General features: G+C 41.8%; 1 protein-coding gene across 3 annotated transcripts in view; it reads left to right on the top strand.

The window, feature by feature from the left end:
- The window catches only part of PMS1 (PMS1 homolog 1, mismatch repair system component), a 111,593-nt gene extending 96,429 nt beyond the window's left edge, over positions 1-15,164 (top strand). For 2 of the 3 annotated variants that reach the window (XM_075001429.1, XM_075001430.1), the window contains exons 10-13: positions 868-1,326; positions 3,952-4,082; positions 11,486-11,646; positions 14,587-15,160. In XM_075001429.1, coding sequence (XP_074857530.1) covers positions 868-1,326; positions 3,952-4,082; positions 11,486-11,646; positions 14,587-14,751 — 916 coding nt within the window. In that variant the 3' untranslated portion in view covers positions 14,752-15,160. Of the gene's footprint in view, positions 1-867; positions 1,327-3,951; positions 4,083-11,485; positions 11,647-14,586 lie in introns of all 3 variants that reach the window. The other variant, XM_075001431.1, reaches the window with a different exon arrangement.
- The last annotated feature ends 6,188 nt before the right edge of the window (positions 15,165-21,352 follow it).

The following is a 21,352-nucleotide window of genomic DNA, read 5'->3' as shown; positions in this document are numbered from 1 at the left end:
TCCACTGAATATCTCTTTGCTTTTATGTTATTAAAGCATAAATGGAAGAGCCTCATTTACTTTTTTTATGCTATGCAGAATTTATGCCCTTGTTTCATTAAAATGCCAGGCAATCTCAGTCTTTACAAATTCTAAAACTAGTCTTTCTAGAGATGGTCTGATCCATAGCATTGTTTTGTATGTATTGTTAAATGTGCTTAAAGAATCTCTACAACAAACTGCATCGCTCTTATCTGTTTCTTTATAAAGTTATTCAGTTATTCAAGCTGATTTTTGTAGACTAGGCACTTACTGAAATTCCACTTGAAGTCAGTCTTTTCTTGGGTCTCCTACAATTCAGTCATGGGTCTGAGCAAGCAGTATTCAATAGCAGTTTGCTACCAAATGCCTGCTCTTATCAGATACGTTGATTGACGTAGCAATTACCAGTAGTCACCCAACATTATGAATGTAGGTATCAGTGTCAGTGTTCATGCCTAAACGTTCAAATAATTTAAAACCATTTGAGGTCAAAATGCCAAGAGGCCACCGCTCTGCAGTACAAATTAAATGCCTATAAATTGAACATATAATTCTGAAACATTATTTCTGGTTACAAACTTACAGTTAGATTGAGCTGTTGGATATAAAGCAGAAGTAACAGCTCAGCTCTTTTGATCTTCACACTCTTCAAAAGCTTGTCTTTCACTTGCTCAATGGGGTAGAGTACAGAAGAGCTAAGTATCTGAGACAAGATGCAGTGAGAGCTAATGTGCACATAATAGAAGTACATGACTGTATTAGAACTGGTATCACAATGTAACCTTTAGATTGTTACATTTCTGATTTCTCACTTCCTCTCCACCCCCTGCCCCACTTTCCCTTTAGGTATGAAGAAAAAGCCACCAAAGATCTGGAACGATACAACAGACAAACCAAAAAAGCCATGGAGCAGAGAATTCAGAGATCAACAAAAGAGATAGAAAAAAGATACAAGCCCAAACTGACAGCTTCTCTTTCTGACCAGCAGAAACTTGACAGACTTTTTCAGTCTCAGATTGAAAAGAAACAGAGATATAACCAATCTGTGAAAATTGTACCAGTGCCCTTTTCTATGAGTTCTTTTAAACGCAAACTTCAAAGGCTTGAGAGGAGAAATTCTGATAAACACGAGTCTTGCCTGATCTGTCACCTGAGCTTTCCTGATGCATGGATAGTGGCTTCTGAAAAAAAGGTCATGTTGCTAAATCCATATAGAGTGGAAGAAGCCCTACTTTATAAAAAACTACTGGAGCAACACAAACTCCCTATAGAGAAACTGGACAAGCCAATTGTATTAACTGACAGGTATAGTAGAAGCAAGGGTGTGATGGTGGGATATTTTTTGTTTTGTTTTTTTTTTAAGTATCACATAGCAATTATCTACAATAAACACTGAGGAGGCCTTTGGCACCAATTTTTCTTTGAGTGATGGTCCTTCACTCAAGGTGCACAAAAGCTTCATGCACCTGAGACCAGAAAACTTATTAGCAGTGTTCACTGGTCTGTGCCTACATCTTGTTGGGCTCCAAACTGAGGGCATAGGGGATGGTGCAGATTTCCCACCACTTCAGTCCCTTTCTACCACCCTGTGATGGTACCTTTCCAGGGTCTGCAGCTTTACAGGGTCTGCTTCAATTTCAAATCTTTCTGTGGAAGTTGTTTACATTTTATCTAATTAGTTAGTGGCAGTGTTTAGTTAGTGTTAATAAAGGTATAGGAGGTATTTCTCCACCCCAATATTCCCAACATTTGAAGTATTTTGTATCCCTAAAATCCCTGGCTTCGAGAGTTTTGTGGCCTGTTCCCAGGTCTTCCCAGTTAGTGGTTTCCATGACACTTAAGTTTACTGCCTGGGAAAAACGGTATCTCCTCCAAGTGGCAATATTTGGTCCTCCTTTTCCCTCAGAACCTAGCAGTCTTGAGAGCTCCATTCAAAAAATTCCTTCAGGAATGCCAAGTGAAGCCCCAGTCCAACCCTGAGTCATCAGACCCACTGTTCATTGGTCAGAAGTGCTGAGAAGATCGTCTCTGAGTACAGTGCTCCCTAGCTCCAAACATGAGAGGGCAGAGCAAAGGACAGGGAAGAGAATAGAGCAATCACTCTCATAAAAAGGAGAGATTCACTCCCAAGTCTTCGTAGAAAAAGAGAGCTTCTTCCCATACACTCACCAAACGTGGTCTGATTCTGCATCCTAGTACAGTTGTGTCAGGAACTCAAGGGGCACATAGGTTTGGCTGGTGATATAGAGAGCCAATGGTTCTCTGAAACCATCAACCTCCAAAGGGGTGGGACTGACCCCAGTACTGGTAAGTGAAAGAAGAGGAACAATGCTGCGCACACCCATGGGACCGATCCACATCAAGAAAAAGGAATTTGATTACACTGGCTGAGCATTTATAATTGCAGTCTAGCTACCCCCAAAGAGGCACAGGTATGGACCAACTGATTACATTAATGAAAATCTTCCCATCTCAGGGGCATAGAGCAAATGTACGCCTTGAGTAGAACACAAATAGGGACCACACAACTCAAAGAACTCCAGTTACTATCAGGTAAATAAATTTTCCTTCAGTGTCTACGGGAAAAAGTAACTTTCACATTTTACACCACGTGTTTAAAATTAAAAGGAAGCCTGGTCCTGCTCAGATTGAAGTCAGGAATTTTGTAAATGATTTTAATGGTGATAGAATGGGGGCCAGATACTTAAATTATTTTATTGATCACCCAGTGCTTTGGTTAATACTTCAGCTATGTCTACACTAGAGGGTTTTGTCGGCAAAATGGCCGTTTTGCCAACAAAACACATGGAACGTCCAGATTCCCAAGGTATTCTGTCGACAGCAAACACTTTTGTCAACAGTTCTCCTCTGCTCCCCGTGAGGAATAATGCCTCTGTCAACAGACAGAGCTTCTGGGACAGTGGGTAGCCCTGTCTGCTGTGCTTCTGGTTGGCCGTTTTGCTGATAGAGTAGCTGGGCTATCTGGCCACTCTCAGTCGACAGAGCGGATCACTCTTATAATCCACTTGGCAATGTGACCGCAATCTATCAACAGAAGTTTTGTCGGAAGATATCTTCCGACAAAAACTTCTGTCAACTAATCCCTGTAATCTAGACATTGCCTTCCAGAGCTCCTCATCAATATTGCCTATGGAGCCAGTAATGTCTACTGTTAATTTGTGCACATCTAGGTTTTGGGCAAATACATAGACTACAACTGAATTAGCATCCTTATCTGTGCACTTTAACAGATAATGTCTATTTTTATCATACTTTTTTATTAAATTGGATCATTCTTGCCATTTAGTTTTTATAACTGCTTTATTATCAAGCAGTTTTAATTTTTAATTATAATGCTTTTTCTTAGAATAATATAATAAGCACATCAAGAAGTCCTGTGGCACCTTATAGGCTAACAGATATTTTGGAGCATAAACTTTGAAGCGGGTCTTTGCCCACAAAAGCTTATGCTCCAAAATATCTGTTAGTCTATAAGGTGCCACAGGACTTTTTGTTCTTGAAGATACAAACTAACACGGCTACCTCTCTGATAATAAGCACATGCTTTTGATTTGTTCAATTTATTGTTAGAATGTCTGTTACAAAAATAAAACAAATGTTTGTGATGGAAAAAAAAACCCACCAGTCAGTCAAGTCTGTCTTTTTCAGGTTTATTTGAACTGGAGTTTTATGTTTTCCAAAAATCTAATTTTACCTTTTTACAAGTAAAAATCCATTAATCCCTAGTATTTTTCATACGTAAATGTCCTTTTAAAAATGGCTAATAGATTATAACACCATAATATATGGCTAATAGACTAATTGTGGAATTAACAGATTGTTATCATCTTTCTGACAGTAAATATATTATTGTTCACTCACATTTCTATTTTAAGCCATGGGAAATTATTGTTTGCTTTTGTTTTCCAGTCTTTTGAGCGGATCTCAGTATATGGATTATCTCTACAGTATGCCAAATAATTGCCAAAAATTTAATGGATCAAGTTACTTATCGGATCCAAGGCTGATAGCAAATGGTTTTAGGATAAAAATGATACCAGGTATGATGTGGTTTAATATTTATTTTGACTTTTTTGAAACTTTATTTCACAGTTGAAATGACTGCATCTACTATATATTTTCGAGGGTTTGTCTGTTCGATCAAGAACTCTGCCTAAATGGTAGGAACCAGGATGACCAAATTTGGTATACAGCCTCCTCATATCATAACATAAAACAATAAGAGTTCAGTTGTGCTGGGAAAAAAGGATGTGCCTGGAATAGGATTGCTTCTCATAAAACCAAACAGAAAAAAGACAGACTCACTGAAGCAAGTACAGTCCTCAAATGGTGTGAATGTTGAAAGAAACTGAACCAAGATGAACCAGAAAAACCTGGAATAAGATTGCTTCTCAATAAACCTTATAGAAAAGGGACAAAATGGAGAAATTTGGTAATGCTCTGTTTTGATACAGCTCAGTCACTATTAAGATTTGAAAACTAGAAGAAAATGTTATTGGAAACCAAAGTGACTTTAGCCCTTTTTTCTTTCCTACTCCACAAGAATAATAATAATAATAGGAATATAACATGGGTCTCAAGAAATGAAATACAAAAATACAAACTACAACACGCGAAATCACACACACAAAAACAATAGTATACAAAGGGGAACTTGACTGGACACAAGAAAAAGAAAAGTTTCTAGAAGAGGAATGGGTGAAGCTACAACATCAACGATATTAACTAATTCTCCACCTCTCAATAGCCACAAGCACACCCCTGTTTTAAGTTTGTTCTCCAGTACCTTCCCAATAAGATGGTTTGCATAGTAGGAATCTGAAGATGTATATAGTCACACTGCAAATGTGGTTTTGCTTGGAAAAAAATACACACAAGGAGCTCCCTTAAAGTGTTTTCAACCCCAGAAAAGATAGTTCTGTCCTCGGTCCACAGTCCTTTGGATATATTGTCTGGCTTTAGGTACCTGGCACCTGATTGGTTTTCTGACTTTTTAACCACTATGTCTGTACAGCTGGAGCTACCTGAGCCATCTCTGAGACCCCTCTGCAGTTTTGTGGAAACCAGGAGCTAAGCAGAGGCTTCTGGGGTGTTCATGAATGCGTTCACCTCCTAAACTCAAAAGCTACAAAAAGTGAAACTAAATCTAGTTCCTTCGTAAATGGGTCAGGCTGTCCCTGCCAAAGTTTGAGCCTGTGAGAGAGAGCAGATTGCTTTGGACATGGGCAACTATACATTATTACAATGAGAGCAGAAATTGGGGGGGAGGGGTGAACCCTGTTTGTTCTAGCTAAAGATAGAAAAGCTGCAAATATTGTTTACCAACAAGCTCTATCTAATGTTTGAATCACTTTAATTCTTTATTAATACAAACTTTTTCCTCAGGTTTTGAAAAATATAATCAATTATATCAAGTATATGCATTTTAATTTTATTTTCAAAAATTAAAAAACTTAAATTGACTTAATGATCGGGGCAACATCAGGTAAATTTGTTTGTACATAATATTTAGTAAATCTGTAACTCCTCCCCAATAAAATCAGCAGTACCGTCAGTTCCTTAGCATTCAAAGGTATTCTCATCAGGCTAAGAGTATCATCTTCGTCACTCAGAGAATTGGGAAATGGAAAATAACTGGTTAGTGAGGAGCTGTAACAGTGCTTCAAACAAACATTTTGTCAGGAATAAAACCCATGTCTCCTAATTCTTAGTCCTGTGCTCTGTCCACTGTACCAATCTGCAACTGAATGCTGATGAAGCTACTACTTCGGATATAGTAGGCACTCATTGTACGTTTGGCAATGACTGTGTTACACCCAAGGTGCCTTGGTGACATAGACCCACATCATAACACTTAAGATTTATTTTTCTTAGAAGTCTTTTTCTTGTATTGGAGCCACAGTCATAGGCTGGAGTCATAATTCCCACTTCCTAAACTAGCCAGGTCTTTCTCGGTGTGTCTGTCTCCAGGGAAATCAATGATGGTTCCTCTTCTGTGCTCTGCAGACCTGACTTGGCATACCACTGGCATCAGTTTTAAAAACTCCAGTTGTCTTCAACAGGAGCTGAATCACAGCTTGAGAAAGAGTCTTAAACTAGCGTGTTTGTTCTGCCACAAGAAACAAACAGAAAATCTTAATTTTTCCATATGTGAAAAATAAATGAAATGTCTTTGGTGGGATTTTGTATCCTCAACTTCTCAGTAGCTTAAGGAAGGTACCTTTGCTTGAGGATTATAATCATACTTTTGTGCTAACACACAGTTTGGAGTCAATAGCTGGGCTGTTTTAGACTTCTTGTTCTCCACCCTCCACCTCTGTCACTTGCCTCTTCAATGGAACCTACATCATACCACTTTTTTAATGTAATACCTTAATTGTCCAGCAGCAAACAGTGGTTATTTAGTCATTTTTACACTGGGTGATTTGCAGCCATGCTGCCATCAGTGAAAATCCACATATATTCTTCTCAGACACAAATCAGTAGTAAACAGTTCCTCTCACAATAGTGCCCAGGTATTCTAGGTTCTTGGGGTGTGGTCCCTACATGGCAATTTACTTGGTCCAGGGCAGAAATTCATCACAAGAGCTGTTGGAAATGTTATAGTTTCATGTATTAACACTCCCCTGCATCTGTAGAATGATGACAGGTGTAGGGTAACATACGGAAAACTTCAAGGACATGCCCAACAAAGGTGCTGGAGCAAATTTATAGCGAAGGCCCAGTTAGGTTCTGTGCCTCCAGGAGAACAGTATTCTCCTTGTACGTCTTTTAGGACAGTAGACCATCCCAAACTGAGTTAAGTGTCATAATGATAGAATTTGCACAGTAGCTGGTAGTCCTTTTCTTCCAGCGGAGTCTTACGTAGGAATTTTTGTTCTCTCAACCTTGGAAGTGTTTTGAGAAAGATGTGGCTAATTCAGCCGATATCTCTGACATATATACGGGTGTTAGATCTGAGTGGATAACAGAAAATTACGAAAAGCATTTACTTGCTACATCAAAATATTGTAGGAGAGAAATATACAGTTCATTTCCTTTACGCAAAATTAATCCAGTTTCTCTTATCATCTCAGCGGATATCCAGTCACATCAGAAAGGTATATGCTTACATTGTAGAAACATAATTTCCCACGTGTCTATTCATTCGGATTCCAAACTAGATGTCTCAGAAGCCTTAAGACAGATTTTTATTATATGTCCTCTCTGATCCAGCTTCTTAGCTCTTATTTTTATTGTGATCAAATCTCCCATGGTGTACTCTGGTCCCACTGCCCCCTGAATAACTTCTTTTTTGAAGCTTGGTGTATGTGATGTTGACGGAAGAAATACAGCTTTATAGTGTCACCTGATATAGGTGAAGCAGTTTAAGAGGAAGCAGTTTTTCTTGGCTAATCCAAGAAAATGTTCCAAAAGTCACCACAAGGATTTTGTTTGGAAATGAAAGAGGGACACTGACAGCAATGAGAAATCCACATTTTTAGTCAGTTCAAAATTAGTCATTTGTACGCTTGAAATGTTTTTCTTGGAAATTGCAAATTGTTTCATAGAAATCTCCTGTGAATGCTAAGATTAATATTTGATTACTCCAGAATGTCTTTGTCAAAAGTTTACAAATATGTTGAGGCTTGAAAGTATCTGCCCACTTCCTCAGAAGCAGCCAAATAATTCCTGCAAAGATTGACAGATGAAAATATTAGAATCAGTAGGCAATGTTCTACTTTTCATGCTAGAGAATCTAACCACACTTTGGAAAATATCAGAAGTGTGAGTGATTCGGAATCCAACAAAACTGTCATTGTGGGCATCCTTCTTTGCCACAGCTGTATCTGTAATTCTCAGAATTCGTACTTTTCAGCCTTCGATCGAGCATTAAGAGGAATGTGCTGTACAGTGAATCACTCTCCATGTGGATGTAGGCTGTTGGTTAGTTACAATATAGTCAGACTCTATGGCTGTCTCTACACTAGCCACGTTCTTCGAAGGGGCATGGTAATTGGCCTGATCAGAGAATACTAATGAAGTGCTGTGATGAATATGCAGCACTTCATGAGGCTAATTCTCCCCATGACAAACTTCGAAATGCCAGCATTCTGTGTAGCACAGGCACTTGGAAGTACCTGCGCAACTTCAAAGTGCCCTTACTCCCCAAAATTCTGAGAATTGTTAACCAGCAGGCCCTGGTTAGTAGATACTTATAGCGTGGTCAGTGCCCTCTCGAGGTTCTCTGAACTGGTGCCAGCCAAAGCCAAACAGGACTTCACAGCAGTGGTGGTGGAGAACAAACTGGTTTCCAGGGCGGCTCTACAGGCTGCACTGGGTGCTGCAGATGCTGCCACTCATGTTATGGCATCTGGAATTGCCATGCGCCACAGGGTATGGCTATAGGACTCTTCAGACTGGGGGTGCAGAGTGCATCTGGGTCAGCTCCAAATGCAAGCTCTGCGGAATGATTCAGACCTTCGACTCCACATAAATGTGGGGGAGCTCAGGGCCATCAGACTACGTCATGTGACCTTCAGGGCCAATATGGCGGGGCATTGCATGTCAGTCAGTAAAGACAACATAACAGCAATGTATTATGTAAACAAATGGGAATGCAGATTCCTCTCCCTGTCGTCACAAGGCCATCATGCTCTGGGATATCTGCACACAGCGCAGCATCCTGTTGCAGGCCCATTACCTGTCAGAGGTGCATAATTCACTAGCAGACCAGCTCAGTAGGTCCTTTATGCATCACAAGTGGTCACTCCACCTGGAGGTTGTTCATTCCATTTTCTGGAAGCGGAGTCATTCCCAAGTGGATGTGTTTGCCTCCCACCTCAATGCGAAATGCAGGACGTTTTGCTCTTACCGCAATCAGAGTGCAGGGTCCTGGGGGGACACCTTTAGTATTCCATGGTCAGGCCTACTGATCTATGTGTTCCGTCCAATTCCACTAGTCCACGGGGTCCTCCTAAAGATTCCGTCAGACAGGTGTTGATCACTTTCGTGGCACCGGCATGGGCGCTCCAGCACTGGTACTCGACCCTCCTGCACCTGTCAGTTTGCAAGCTGATGAGATTGCCAACCCGCCCAGACCTGTTGACACAGCAAGGAGGGAGACTGCAGTACTGCAGTCTCCAGCCCCTGCACCTCACAGCGTGGATGCTCTATGGCTGAGAAATATGGATCTGGCCTGTTCAGATTCCATAAAGGAAGTACTGTTGAGTAGTAGAAAACCCTCTATGAGGGTCACCCTATGGCTAAGTGGAAAAGTTTTCAGTGTGGGTGTCTCCCTCGCATGCATCCATCTCAGTAATTTTAACCTATCTGTGGAGATTAGAACGGGAGGGCTTATCCCTCTCCTCAGTCAGGGTGCACCTGGGAGCCATCTCAGCCTTTCACCCACGTCATGGAACACCCAACTTGGATTGGACATAAGCAACACACCTTGAAGAACACCAGTTACAGAACATGTAACAGTCTGTTTTCAGTGTAGACCATCCCTTATTCTAGTTTGAACTGACCTAATGGTCTGTCGGTGCTTGGAGCTGGAAGGTGCCATTTCCTGCTTGAGGGGAGACAATCTATTTCTAATGAAATTTGTGTGTTAAAAATAGAACATAACTGCTGTGTGAGGTTAGCTATGCTAAATACATATCTGTTTGACAACAGAGCTCCTACTGCCGCTCACACCTTCACAGCTACACTGTGGTTTTAACATGTTAGCGCGATCATGTCTCCTTTAGTAGAAAATTGTGCCTTCAGCTCCAAGTATGGACATACATTGTGTCTCCAACTTCTATTAAGGGGAGAAGACTGGACTCGATGATGTCTTAGGGTCCCTTCTAGTCTAGTATTCTGTGATTCAGCAATAGGTCCAGTTTTGTAACATGGGTGCTTTCTTTTGTGCTATTACAGCATACCTCCACCTTGTCCGCCACAGGAACCCCAGCCTGTGGGTGAGGGGACCCTCATCAGCTCCACAGTGGGGAGGAGATGGCTGGCATGCAAAGCTCTGCTGGCAACCTGAGCCACGGGAACCCTGGTGTGGGACCTGGCTGAGTACCAGCTCCTCTTTATTTACAGAAAAAGCACTGCATAAAATTATATTGCAGGGACAACTTGGGCTACAGTCACACTACTGTGGAAGAGCAACTCGCTTGTGGTCAACCTTCCGGGGTTTGATTTCACGCATACACAAATGATGCTCCCAGGGGTCAAAGTCAACCCCTATACTCTTCACGAGAGGCTAGAACTCAAGAAGGTCAACGGGAGAAAGGCTCCTGTTGATCTTCCACTATGTTGACAGACATGGAAGTTGACCTCAGATAAATTGATTTTAGCTACGCAATTGGCATAGCTAAAATTGTGTATTGGCAGTTGAATTCTGTGTCTAATGTAGACATAGCCTTAGAGTACAACAATGAATTGGTTGGTTTTTATTATGAATGCTCTTTCTGTTTCTCCACTCCTCATCTTATTTTTCAGACTCTGAGGGCATTGGGGAGTGGAATGAGATTGTCATGAACACTATTTCTTTGTGGGTCTGAGACAAATACTAGTGGGATTAAGGTTTATCACATTTTTAGAGGATTTGTTGATAGGGAAATGAAGTGAACACAAGTTGAGCCCTAAAGAAGAGAGAAGTTTATGTTGGGATGAGGGTGTTTGGGCCAGATTAATTTGATAGTAGGATGGGTTTATGGATCTATTTAAAGTCTCGAGTTTCTGTGGTGTAGGGAGTTGAGGGTTTTTTGTTTTGTTTTTGTTTTGGCTGAGGAGTGGGTGGGTTACATATTAAGATGGCATGCCCTGGAGGTCCCTATTCAGATGTCCACTTGCAGTGGTGGTAACCCTTAATGGTGATCTAAAGCCCTGTGGGAAGGTTCAGTTATGAGGAGCTCAGGTTCTTCAATCTGAGTAGTAGTGGAATTCCATGGAAAGACTGCTTTTGGTTTCAGTGGGAGTTGAATCTGTCTCAAAGAGTTAAATTTGAGTTGAACGGATGTTTAAAACATTTTCATAGCAAATAACGTCAACATGCGCTTCATAAAAACAAATAATAGAAGTTGAAATCATTATATGCTCAACTTTAATTTCATTTATTTTAATAAAAGCTATGGGATTAAAATGCTTGCCCAAGGAGGAAGTTCTGTAAAATGGTTATAAGCATTTTAACAGTTCTAACTGGGATTTGAACTAGAGTGAACTGTGGCACATGTGGTGTGAAAAGGCACTCATGACACATGAAACCCAGAAAAAGTCGGGCTGTTCTTTCCAAGGAGGGCACAAATAAATGTCTTAACTGTATTGAATTTTAATGACTAATTTACTAAGTGTTTTTACATCAGTTTTATTTTCATTGGACGTGTTCTGGGATGTAAATCAAAACATCATGGAAAGTGAGTCATTGTTTATTGATATCAGGAATACTAATATTCTCTTTTCTTATTACCAGGATCTTCAGCTGCAGAAAACCAGCTGGAAATTGAAGGAATGGCTAATTGTCTGCCATTCTATGGTATATCAGATTTAAAAGAAATTCTGAATGCTGTGATAAACAAAAATGCAAAGGAAGTACATGAGTGTAGACCTCTCAAAGTGATAAACTACTTGGAGGTAAGAAATAACATGTTTTCATTCAGGTATAGTCATCTTAATTTTTAATAAACTGCTGAAGGCATATGAAAGTCTCTCTCTTTTTCTAGCTTTTGGCATTAATTAAATAGAGTTGTGTCAATGAAAGAGTCATAAGGATGAACAAGAAACAATAACATCCAACATACTGTGTCTCAGTTGAATTGGCTGTGCATTACTATAAGGAATAAGAACCTTTTTGTCACTATGGTCAGCAGATGTGACACAGAGTACACTCAAGAAGCATATTTCTGTAAGAAGATAACATTTTTATTTTGGCAGTTTGAATAAATTAACTGAGCTGATGAGATACAGCATAAAAACACTGTAAAGAAGAACTTCTCTTGCTTATGGTATAGTTCCGTCATAAAAATATTTAAAATTTCCAGGAAGTGGGTGGTTCCTCTTTATGCATCACAGCCACAAATTCTTAACTCTTGTCATGCTGTCATGTCTCTAAAACAGGGGGTGCCAATCTCAGGGCAGATTGTTACAAAATAGTCTAGAGAGGTAGCTGTTTTAGTCTGTAGCTTCACAAAACAAAAAATGCAGTCCTGTCGCACATTAAAGACTAACAAAATAATTTATTGGGTGATGAGCTTTTGGGGGCAGACCCACTTCTTCAGATCTGGAAATAGCACTGAAAGTGAACAGGCACAATGAATATATAACAGAGAGATAGAAAACAAAAAAAAAAAAAAAAAGAAAACTGACAAATCAGCTGTCGGGGGTGGAGGGTGAGAAGGAGGGGGAAGAAAATTACTTACTGCAAGTGTCTGTTAAGTTAAGTGTCTTGCCTGAGATCACTATGAATATCAAAGATGGGGAAGCTGTCTTTGTAAAGTGTAAGGTAATTGCTATCTCTATTAAGACCAAGTCGCAATGTGTCGAATTTGAGAATACATTCCAATTCAGATTTCTCCCTGTATAATCTGGTGTTAAAGTCTATTTGTTGTAGGACGCAGATTCTCAGGTCTTTAATACTATGGCCTGCTCCATTGAAATGCTCAATGACAGGTTTATGTATATTCAGATTCCTAATGTCTGATTTGTGTCCATTTATTCTTTGGTGAAGTGATTGTCCAGTTTGTCCAATGTACATGGCAGAGGGACATTGCTGGCACATGATGGCACATATAATATTAGTGGGGGTACAGGAGTATTAGCCCTGATTGTGTAACTGATGTAGTTAGCTCCAGCGGTGGTGGGGAGGAGTGTTTGTGCACGTCCCCTCCTTGTGGGTGTGGGAGCAATCAGCAACGGCTTTTGTCCACTGATGTTCCACAATGGTTTGTCTCATATCTATGTGCCTTATTTTGTAGGGTAGGCGATGACACTATGTATGATAAACTAGTACACTGGAACTTCTTTAATCCAGCAACCTTGGGAAATACGCTATGCTGTATTATGGAATTTTCCAGACCGTGGGTGTTTTCCATAACGAAGGAGAAACAAAGTCTATTACTAAAGCTTTTATATGTGTTGCAGGGTTGGGGCTTGGGGCCTGGGGCCTGGCAGGTAGAGAGGGTGCATAAAGGAGACAGAGGTGCAGGATCTGTGCATGAGAGGGATGTGGTGGGGACTTGCTTATGGCACCACTCCCAGGGTCGCGCAACTGTGAACCCACTACTGCTCCCACTGGCTGTGATTTACAGGGGAAAAGCCTTCAGACAAGTGCCTCATCACTGCACTGCCACTCCAGCCAGAGATGGGAGGGACAGCAGCAGCATACAGAGCCCCTTCCTCCTCCCGCTGCTGATTTGGGAGGGTGGGGGAGGAGCTGGGACAGTGTGAATCAGGCCACTCGTGCCACTCCTAAAGTGCTGGGAGGGAGGGCAGTAGGTGTAGGAAATGTGGGGCTCCAGTGCCCCAGTGCATAAGAGATACATGGGGGATGGGGAGGGGAGTGCTAGGGTTTGGTGGGCCACAGCTGGAAATCCAGTGGTCAACATGTGGCCTGCAGGTCTGGTCTAGACCATCCCTGACAGGTGTTTATCTAACCTCCTCTTAAAAGTCTCCAATGATGGATATTCCACAACCTCCCATGGTAATTTATTGCAGTGTTGAAACACCCAAACAGGGAGTTTATCCTAATGTCCAACCTAAACTTCCCTTGTTGCAATTTAAGTTCATTTTTTCTTGTCCTATCTTCAGAGGTTAAGAAGAAGAATGTTTCTCCATCCTCCTCATAGACACTATAAAGCTGTATGTCCCCTCTCCATCTTCTCTTTTCCAGACTAAACACTCGTAATTCTTTGCCTTCCCTCATAGGTTATGTTTTCTAGATCATTAATCATTTTTGTTGCTAGTCTCTGGACCTTCTCCAATTTGTCGCATCTTTCCTGAAATGTGGCACCCAGAATTGGACACAGTGCTCCAGTTTTGTGGACCAACATGACCGAGAGATTGGCAATGCAAATTAATTTGATGCTACTCTTTCTCTTTTTGATCTAACCTGATTTCTTGCACAGCATTTGAAATGTCTTGTAAGACTTTGGTCTTGTCTACTCTAGAGATCAAAGTCGATCCTAGATATGTTATTCCAGCCATGCCATTTGTGTAGCTCAAATTGCCATATCAGGATCGACTTTATTCCCTGGTGTGTAGATTGGGCCTCTTTGGGCTTGCACTGATGTCTCTTATTTCACACGGCAGTGTGGAGTACCAGGGTTAACAGCCGAACCCAAAGAGATCGATTGTGGTGCGCCAACCCCTAGTAAGTATAGACATATCTTTAGGCTGAGAGTTATCATTTAGATTCTGGGGTGGAATATAGTGGTACTACGAATAGAATTTTCCTCTAGAAAGGAGAAAAAAATTAATACAAATCCCAGTTACCGCCTATTTAGTTTTATGGAAGCTACAAGTTAATCTGATATAAGATAGCACTATAAAAATCATTGGCTTTTTTCCTCTCCACAGGGAGAAGCAGTGCGTATTGCTCGGCAACTACCCTTGTATTTGTCAAAAGAGGATGTAGAAGACACAATTTACAGGATGAAGCAACAGCTTGGAAATGAAAATAAAGGCTGTGTTCATGGTCGTCCATTTTTCCATCACTTAATGGATATTCCAGAAGTTAAATAACAACCACAAATCCAAGGAAGTTACTCAGTAAAGTAGAGCATTTTTTGTTTAGGTTTGTATTTCTACACCTTAAGTATGACCTGTAGTCTGTATTGTCAGCCTGTTTCCTACAAAGTTTTTATACAGCACCTTTTCAGTGACTTAAATTCTGTCTTTTGTTTTTTAAAGTTCAGCTACTGTTTGTAAACTGAAAATAAACTATGAATAATGTACAGAAACTTATTTGTAAGAACTCTTTGCTGTTTTTTCACATTAAGAATTTAGTAAATTAATATTTGCAACTATCATGGTCTTTTTTCAGTGTTTGTTACATAAAATTTGCCTCTAAACTGTGTAACTAACAAACGTTAGACTCCTTTAATGTAACTTACTTGGGCATATACTCTTACCAATGGTTAAATTGCACTGCTTTCTACATTCTTCTGAATCTCACCTAAACTCTTTCCCAGATCTAAAGAAGAGTTCTGTGAAGATCTAAAGTTTGTCTCATATGTCAGTAGAAGCTGGTCCAGAAAAAGATATTACTTCATGCAGCTTGTGTCTGTAAACAATAAAAGAATATAAAAGAAATACAATGGAACAGCTTCAGAGCTGATATAGTTCCATTGACTTCCGTGGAGTTGGACTTTGGATGAATGTGCCTGATTAAGATGGGAGAGAAAAATTCACTGTACATTTTTCTCTTTACTTATTTGTTATGCATTATTCCCACCAAGAATCAGATTTTGAAATGGAGGTTGAAACTGTACATATGTGTATTTTTGCATTGTGAATCTATAGTGCAAACACATCTATACTTGCAAATTTGACTCCAGATTTTCTTATCGAAACTTCTCTGTACTGTTCAGGATCCAAGTTGCACTGTACTTGGAGAGTAGGCCCTCATTTTTGCCTTTGAATAGTACACCATACTCCTTCAGCACCACACTGACTCCTCATGCCATATGTGTACAGATTTCATCTAAACATGCAACATTGGACTTCAGCATGTGCAAATGACAGTCACCAAAGGAGTCAATGCCTCACAAAGAAAATCTTGACAGGAGGTGAGATTAAATATTCTCCTTGTATAAAGTTTTGCATGCCCTCAAGTATCCTGTTTTTGCATTATGGCTGTCAATAGTTTAAAGCTAAATTGCCCAGACTTTGCCCTGAAGTCTTTGACATCAGTTTGGTAGGAGCATGAGCATGGTTCTGAATTAGCATAGCTCTCAACCTGCCCTGTATTAACTATGAAAGCATGGCCTATGTCATCTAAGTGCCAGCACGAAATAGTCCATCTTGCTGGGAGCAGCTGGACTACAATAGTCTCCAGTTGCTGCACCTTAACAGTGGATCTGAGGGTAGCTAAAATGTATTTGCTGTTGGATTGAACTGGAAAATTAAACATTTCCACTTAAACAAGGGAATCCAGGCATGGAGGCTAGAGGGATACATGACAAGTGTTGCTTCATCAGCTGAAGAGCACTTGAGTGGGCTAAAGGGATGAGACAGGGAGAGAGAGATGATTAGATAGTCACATCTTCCCTTGCCTTTGGCTAATACCAGATATGTGAAGTTTTAGCAATAGCACAAGGGTAGGATCTGTTAGCTGGTTCCTCTGCTGCCCCGTGACTTTCCCACATAGACAGACACGGTTCCTGTTGTCTAGCACCTGCACATGGCCAATGTCAGGAAGTAGCGGTGAGGCACAGGAATGGGCGTGTGTGTACCGGTGTTCAAGGGGAGAAGCCCTTGCAGAAGAACTTTAGGAGTCGGATGGGAGGAAGGGGATGGCTGGGGTTTCCTTATTAAAGCACCTGTCACCATTCACAATGAGACCTCCCTCAGTAAATAACTGAGGTTTCTGTTAAAGAGCTGCAAAAGCTGGGCCTTGGGTATCCAAACACAAAGCCAGCAGTCAGGCAGCGGTTCCAGCTCCCAATGTGTCATCCACCACAACTTCCTTTCCTCCCGCTGCTGTGCGTTCTGCAGCTCCTCAGGCTGCCACGTCTTGACTAACCCTCCACCAACTGCCACAGAACCTGCCCTTGCTGCTGACTGATGACTGCCACACCTGGAGGCATCACAGCCCACCCCTGCCGTGGCTCGGTGGCCGTGGGCTCTGTCCCCTCCTAGAGGAGTTGGATGGATGGATGCACGAGGTAAGAGGCAATTTCCTGGGTGGGTCCGGGCTCTTGAGAGCCTTGTAGCCACAGGGCCTGTCAGTGGGACCAGTGCCTGTAGCATGTGGGGGGTTTTAACTGTCTCCCCTCTGCAGCTTTGCTAAGAGGCCAGCGACCTCGGTTTCTACCTGTTATCTTTTTAATTTTAAATCTAGTGGCTGCAAGGCGGGGGTAGGGGGGCTATCCCCTTCCTGACTGGCCCCGGGTATGGCCAGTCCTGCCCCTATTGTCCTAGCTCTGCCCTCTCCTGGCCCAGCCTCACTGTGCTCCTCCAGGCAGAGCTGACGGGATGGTTACATCCTGTTTTGCCTGACAAAGGGACGTGCTCCCCTCCTATCCATCTGAAAAGGACTGGGCGGGGGAGGGGCACTGAGCGGTTGCTGCTGGAGCTCATAAGGGTGAGCGGGGCCTTGCTTCCTGCCTCACCCCCACCCATGGAGCCAGCAGCATGCTTCTCTGGGCCCCTGCTGACTGCTTGCTCGTCAGATCCACTTGTCTCCTCTCAGAGACAGATAGGGGTGAAGTGCCCAGGGGAACACCCAGGTTTGTGAGGCAGCAGCGCAGAGGAGCTATGCTGGCAGTGGCTAAAAGGCTGCGGGGTGGAGCAGATAGGCATGTCAGGTGGAAGATAAGGGTGTGGGGCACTGAAGAGGCTGGAGAGCCGTGAGTGCAGTTTGTGGGGCATAAAACCTGGGGGAAAATGCTGGGAAGTGGGCTTGGAGAGGCCTAGAAAGTGAGGCCTTCCAAGGGGAAAAGGAGGGGCTGGAGGTAAGAGATTTAAGCCACAAAGAGCTCAGGACCCCAAAAGGGGAACAGAGAGCTAGGGCTAGGAAAGGGAATGGATTGTGTGGGAAGAGGAGGGAGCAGACCAGGAGAGGGAAAATAGCCTGGAGTTGCAAGGGTGATAAGGCATGAATGGTGGGGGGACCTGAGGGTGGAGGCAGGGGAAAGGTTGGAGGGATAACTGAGGAACATAACATTATCTGAGTGACAGGGGCTCAAGAAGAAGAAAGGTAAAGATGGTATTTAGGAAATCTACCCAAATACATCAACCATAAATGTTGCTGGACGCAGGAGACATGACTCTTCGGAATGAAGATGAGGGGGAATATGGGGACTCAGGAGAGAGTTGGCAAACCTCCTTGTAAATGGCAGATGGGTAGAGAATGAGGTGTTTCTCAGTACAGAAAAGAGAAATATAGCCTTGTTTGTACTCTTCCCTGAGTATAGCCCTGCTAAGCTCTGAAGAGCATACTGCAGGGATATGGGACGTAACAAGAAAACAATATGCAAGCAGGGAAAGAGAAACTTCTCCCTGCCATTTGAACCAGCTTACAGATTTCTGGAATTTGGGAACAATTTAAACAAACACATTTGCCATCTTTATTCAGCTATTGGTAATAACCATATGTCATGCAGTACTAAGAGATTACCAAACTATTAGGCTGGGTTTTTAATATATTTGTATTTTTATAATATGTACTGAATAAGGATTGGCACATAAATCTTGCAGATTAAGGTTTGAGCCATTTTTATATTTATGGATTAATGAATGATTTGAAACCCATTCAAAAATTTATCACATCCTTGCAGTAAATATACATAAATACCACCATATTTGTGTATATGCTTATGTCTAAAAAATTGTTGACATTTAATGTTCACAGAAGTTAGGAGATGATAAAATGTACAGTATAAAAGCATTCTGCAGGTTATGTTTGGCCTTCATATCATGGTATCTCACAGAGCTATTATGAAGATAATATTAAAGATTGTCAGCTAGTCTCAACTGCGTCATGGTTGCCATTTTAAAGTCACAATTCATCCATGTATTATTGTTACATCTAAAACAAAATAATGTGCTATTGTGACACATATACTCCATTATGATCAGGTCTTTGATGGTAAACTCTTCTTGGCAGGGACTGTTAATCTGCTTGTATAGTGCCTAACGCAATAAGGCCTCGATTCTGATTAGGTCCATAGGCAGTAATACATTACCCGCAATACAAAATAACTTTAAAATAGCAAGCACAAGATCAATTTTTACTTACATAATCTGACAAAATTTGTTGGGTATCTGATTCTCTGTGTCCTCATAACAGAGTTTCTTTAAAAAGGGAAGAACATTAGCTCATTAACAGGATTTGCTGTTTATATTCCCCCTGAATTCATCCTTAATATTAAATTTGTTACAAAAGAAAAATGTCAGGGAGATACTTCTGTGAGTCTGTCTAAAGGAAAAGATAAAGCAGCTTCCTTATTTGGGGCAAACTAGGTTTTCATAATCGTACAGTAAAAACAATTGCCCTCAGTTGCAGCTGTTGATATAAGCATCCTAAAAGCAAAGGATTTATGGGTCTCTGGGAAAGTGCTTGATACTTTACCATAATGGTTTGTTTACACAACACTCAATTTGCCATTTACCTAAAGAAGCAGAGGGAAAAGGTGATGATGGAGTGCATTCCCCAAACTGGCCCTGTCAGAACTGAAGTAAGGCTGGTCACAATCAGCCAATTATACTGTATAGGAGAGAGATTTAGCCTATGTGGGGGGAGACTTAATTAGAAAGAAGCTCACCTGTGAGGGAGCAAACAGGACTACTGTTGAGCCAGGTGGTTTGTAATAGCCTGTGGTGAGGGCCTGACCTGTAGAGTAGATTCAATTTGATTTTCTCCTTAAAGCAGGACCTGACCTGACCAAACCTAATAGGCCTGAAAAGAGGAGGTTAAATAGGAAGACTGGAGAAGTGTAATGGGAAACAATCCTGGGTCTAGTGAATTAAGGTGGGTTTGGATACAGATCTTAATTGTTTGCTACAGGGAACGGGACTGGAACCCAGTGTAGATAGTGTGGCTGAGTGTCCTGAGTAACTACTGCAGTGTGGCAGGGGGGATATAGTGAACTAGAAGATGGCCTCATTGCTGTAGGAGTGATAGGTCAGGGCAGGAGGCATGAGAACTGCCTGTTGCAGCTTGAGCAGAAAAGCTTTGGACTGCCCCTTCCCCCATGATAGAATCACAATGTGACCTGGTCAGAAGGCTGATGTAGCCACGATGCGGGCCTGAGTGGGAGGAGAGTTGTAGATGGTAGAAAAGACAGAAGCAGGCACTGAAGCATACAGAGATAATCTCCTGAATGTCCAAAGGGGATATTACCCAGCTGTAGTTAACGTGACAGATATGAAGTGAATCACTTTGGTATGAAGTCTGGTGCTCTTGAATCTGAGAAAAGTAAAAATAAACTGTAGGACATTTGAAAGCATGTTTTCTATGTAGAAGACTGCCTGAGGAAGGGTACCTAGGGGTTATGGTGGATGAAAGGCTGGATATGAGTAAACAGTGTGCCCTTATAGCCAAGAAGGCTAACGGCATATTAGGATGCATTAGGAGGAGCATTTTGAGCAGATCTAGAGAAGCAGTTGTTCCCCTCTATTCAGCACTGGTGAGGCCACATCTCAAATATTGTCCAGTTTTTGGGCCCCCCCAGTATAAAAAGGATGTGTATGTGCTGGAGCAGGTTCAGCGGAGACCAACAAAAATGATTAAGGGCTGGAGCATATGACCAATGAGGAGAGGCTGAGGGATTTGGGTTTATTTAGTTTACAGAAGAGAAGACTTAGGGGTGACTTAACAGCAGCCTTCAACTTCCTGAAGGGGAGCTCTAAAGAGGATGGAGAGAAACTGTTCTCAGTGCTGACAGATGGCAGAATAAGGAGCAATGGCCTGAAGTTACAGAAGGAGAGGAGTAGGTTGGATATTAGGAAAAACTACGTCACCAGGAGGGTGGTGAAACACTGGAATGTGTTGCCTAGAGAGATGGTGGATTTTCCACTCCTTGAGGTTTTTAAGTCCCAGCTTGACAAGGTCCTGGCTGTGATGACTTAGTTGGGCTTGATCCTGCTTGAAGCTGGGGGCTGGACTAGATGAACTTCTGAGGTCCCTTCCAGCCCTATGATTCTATGACTCTACTCAGGATAGTGTCTTCTGCCTAAATACCTTACATTACTTTCTGCTTCACAAGTGAAGCTGGCCAAAAAGAGACCTGCTCTTCAGAAGGAAGTACATAAGAACATAAGAACGGCCATACTGGGTCAGACCAAAGGTCCATCTAGCCCAGTATCCTGTCTGCCGATAGTAGCCAATGCCAGGTGCCCAAGAGGAGGTGAACCGAAGATAATGATCAAGCGATTTGTCTCCTGCCATCCATCTCCCGCCTGCTACAAAAGGCTAGTCACCATACCTTACCCCTTGCTAATAGCCATCTATGGACCTGACCTCCAAACATTTATCGAGCTCTTTTTTAAACTCTGTTAGAGTCCTGGCCTTCACAGCATCCTCTGGCAAGGAGTTCCACAGGTTGACTGTGTGCTGTGTGAAGAAAAACTTTCTTTTATTAGTTTTGAACCTGCTACCCATTAATCTCATTTGGTGTCC

This window comes from Carettochelys insculpta, chromosome 8 (assembly GCF_033958435.1).
Source record: "Carettochelys insculpta isolate YL-2023 chromosome 8, ASM3395843v1, whole genome shotgun sequence".
NCBI lineage: Eukaryota > Metazoa > Chordata > Testudines > Carettochelyidae > Carettochelys > Carettochelys insculpta.
This window is presented reverse-complemented; position numbering and strand designations above follow the sequence as displayed.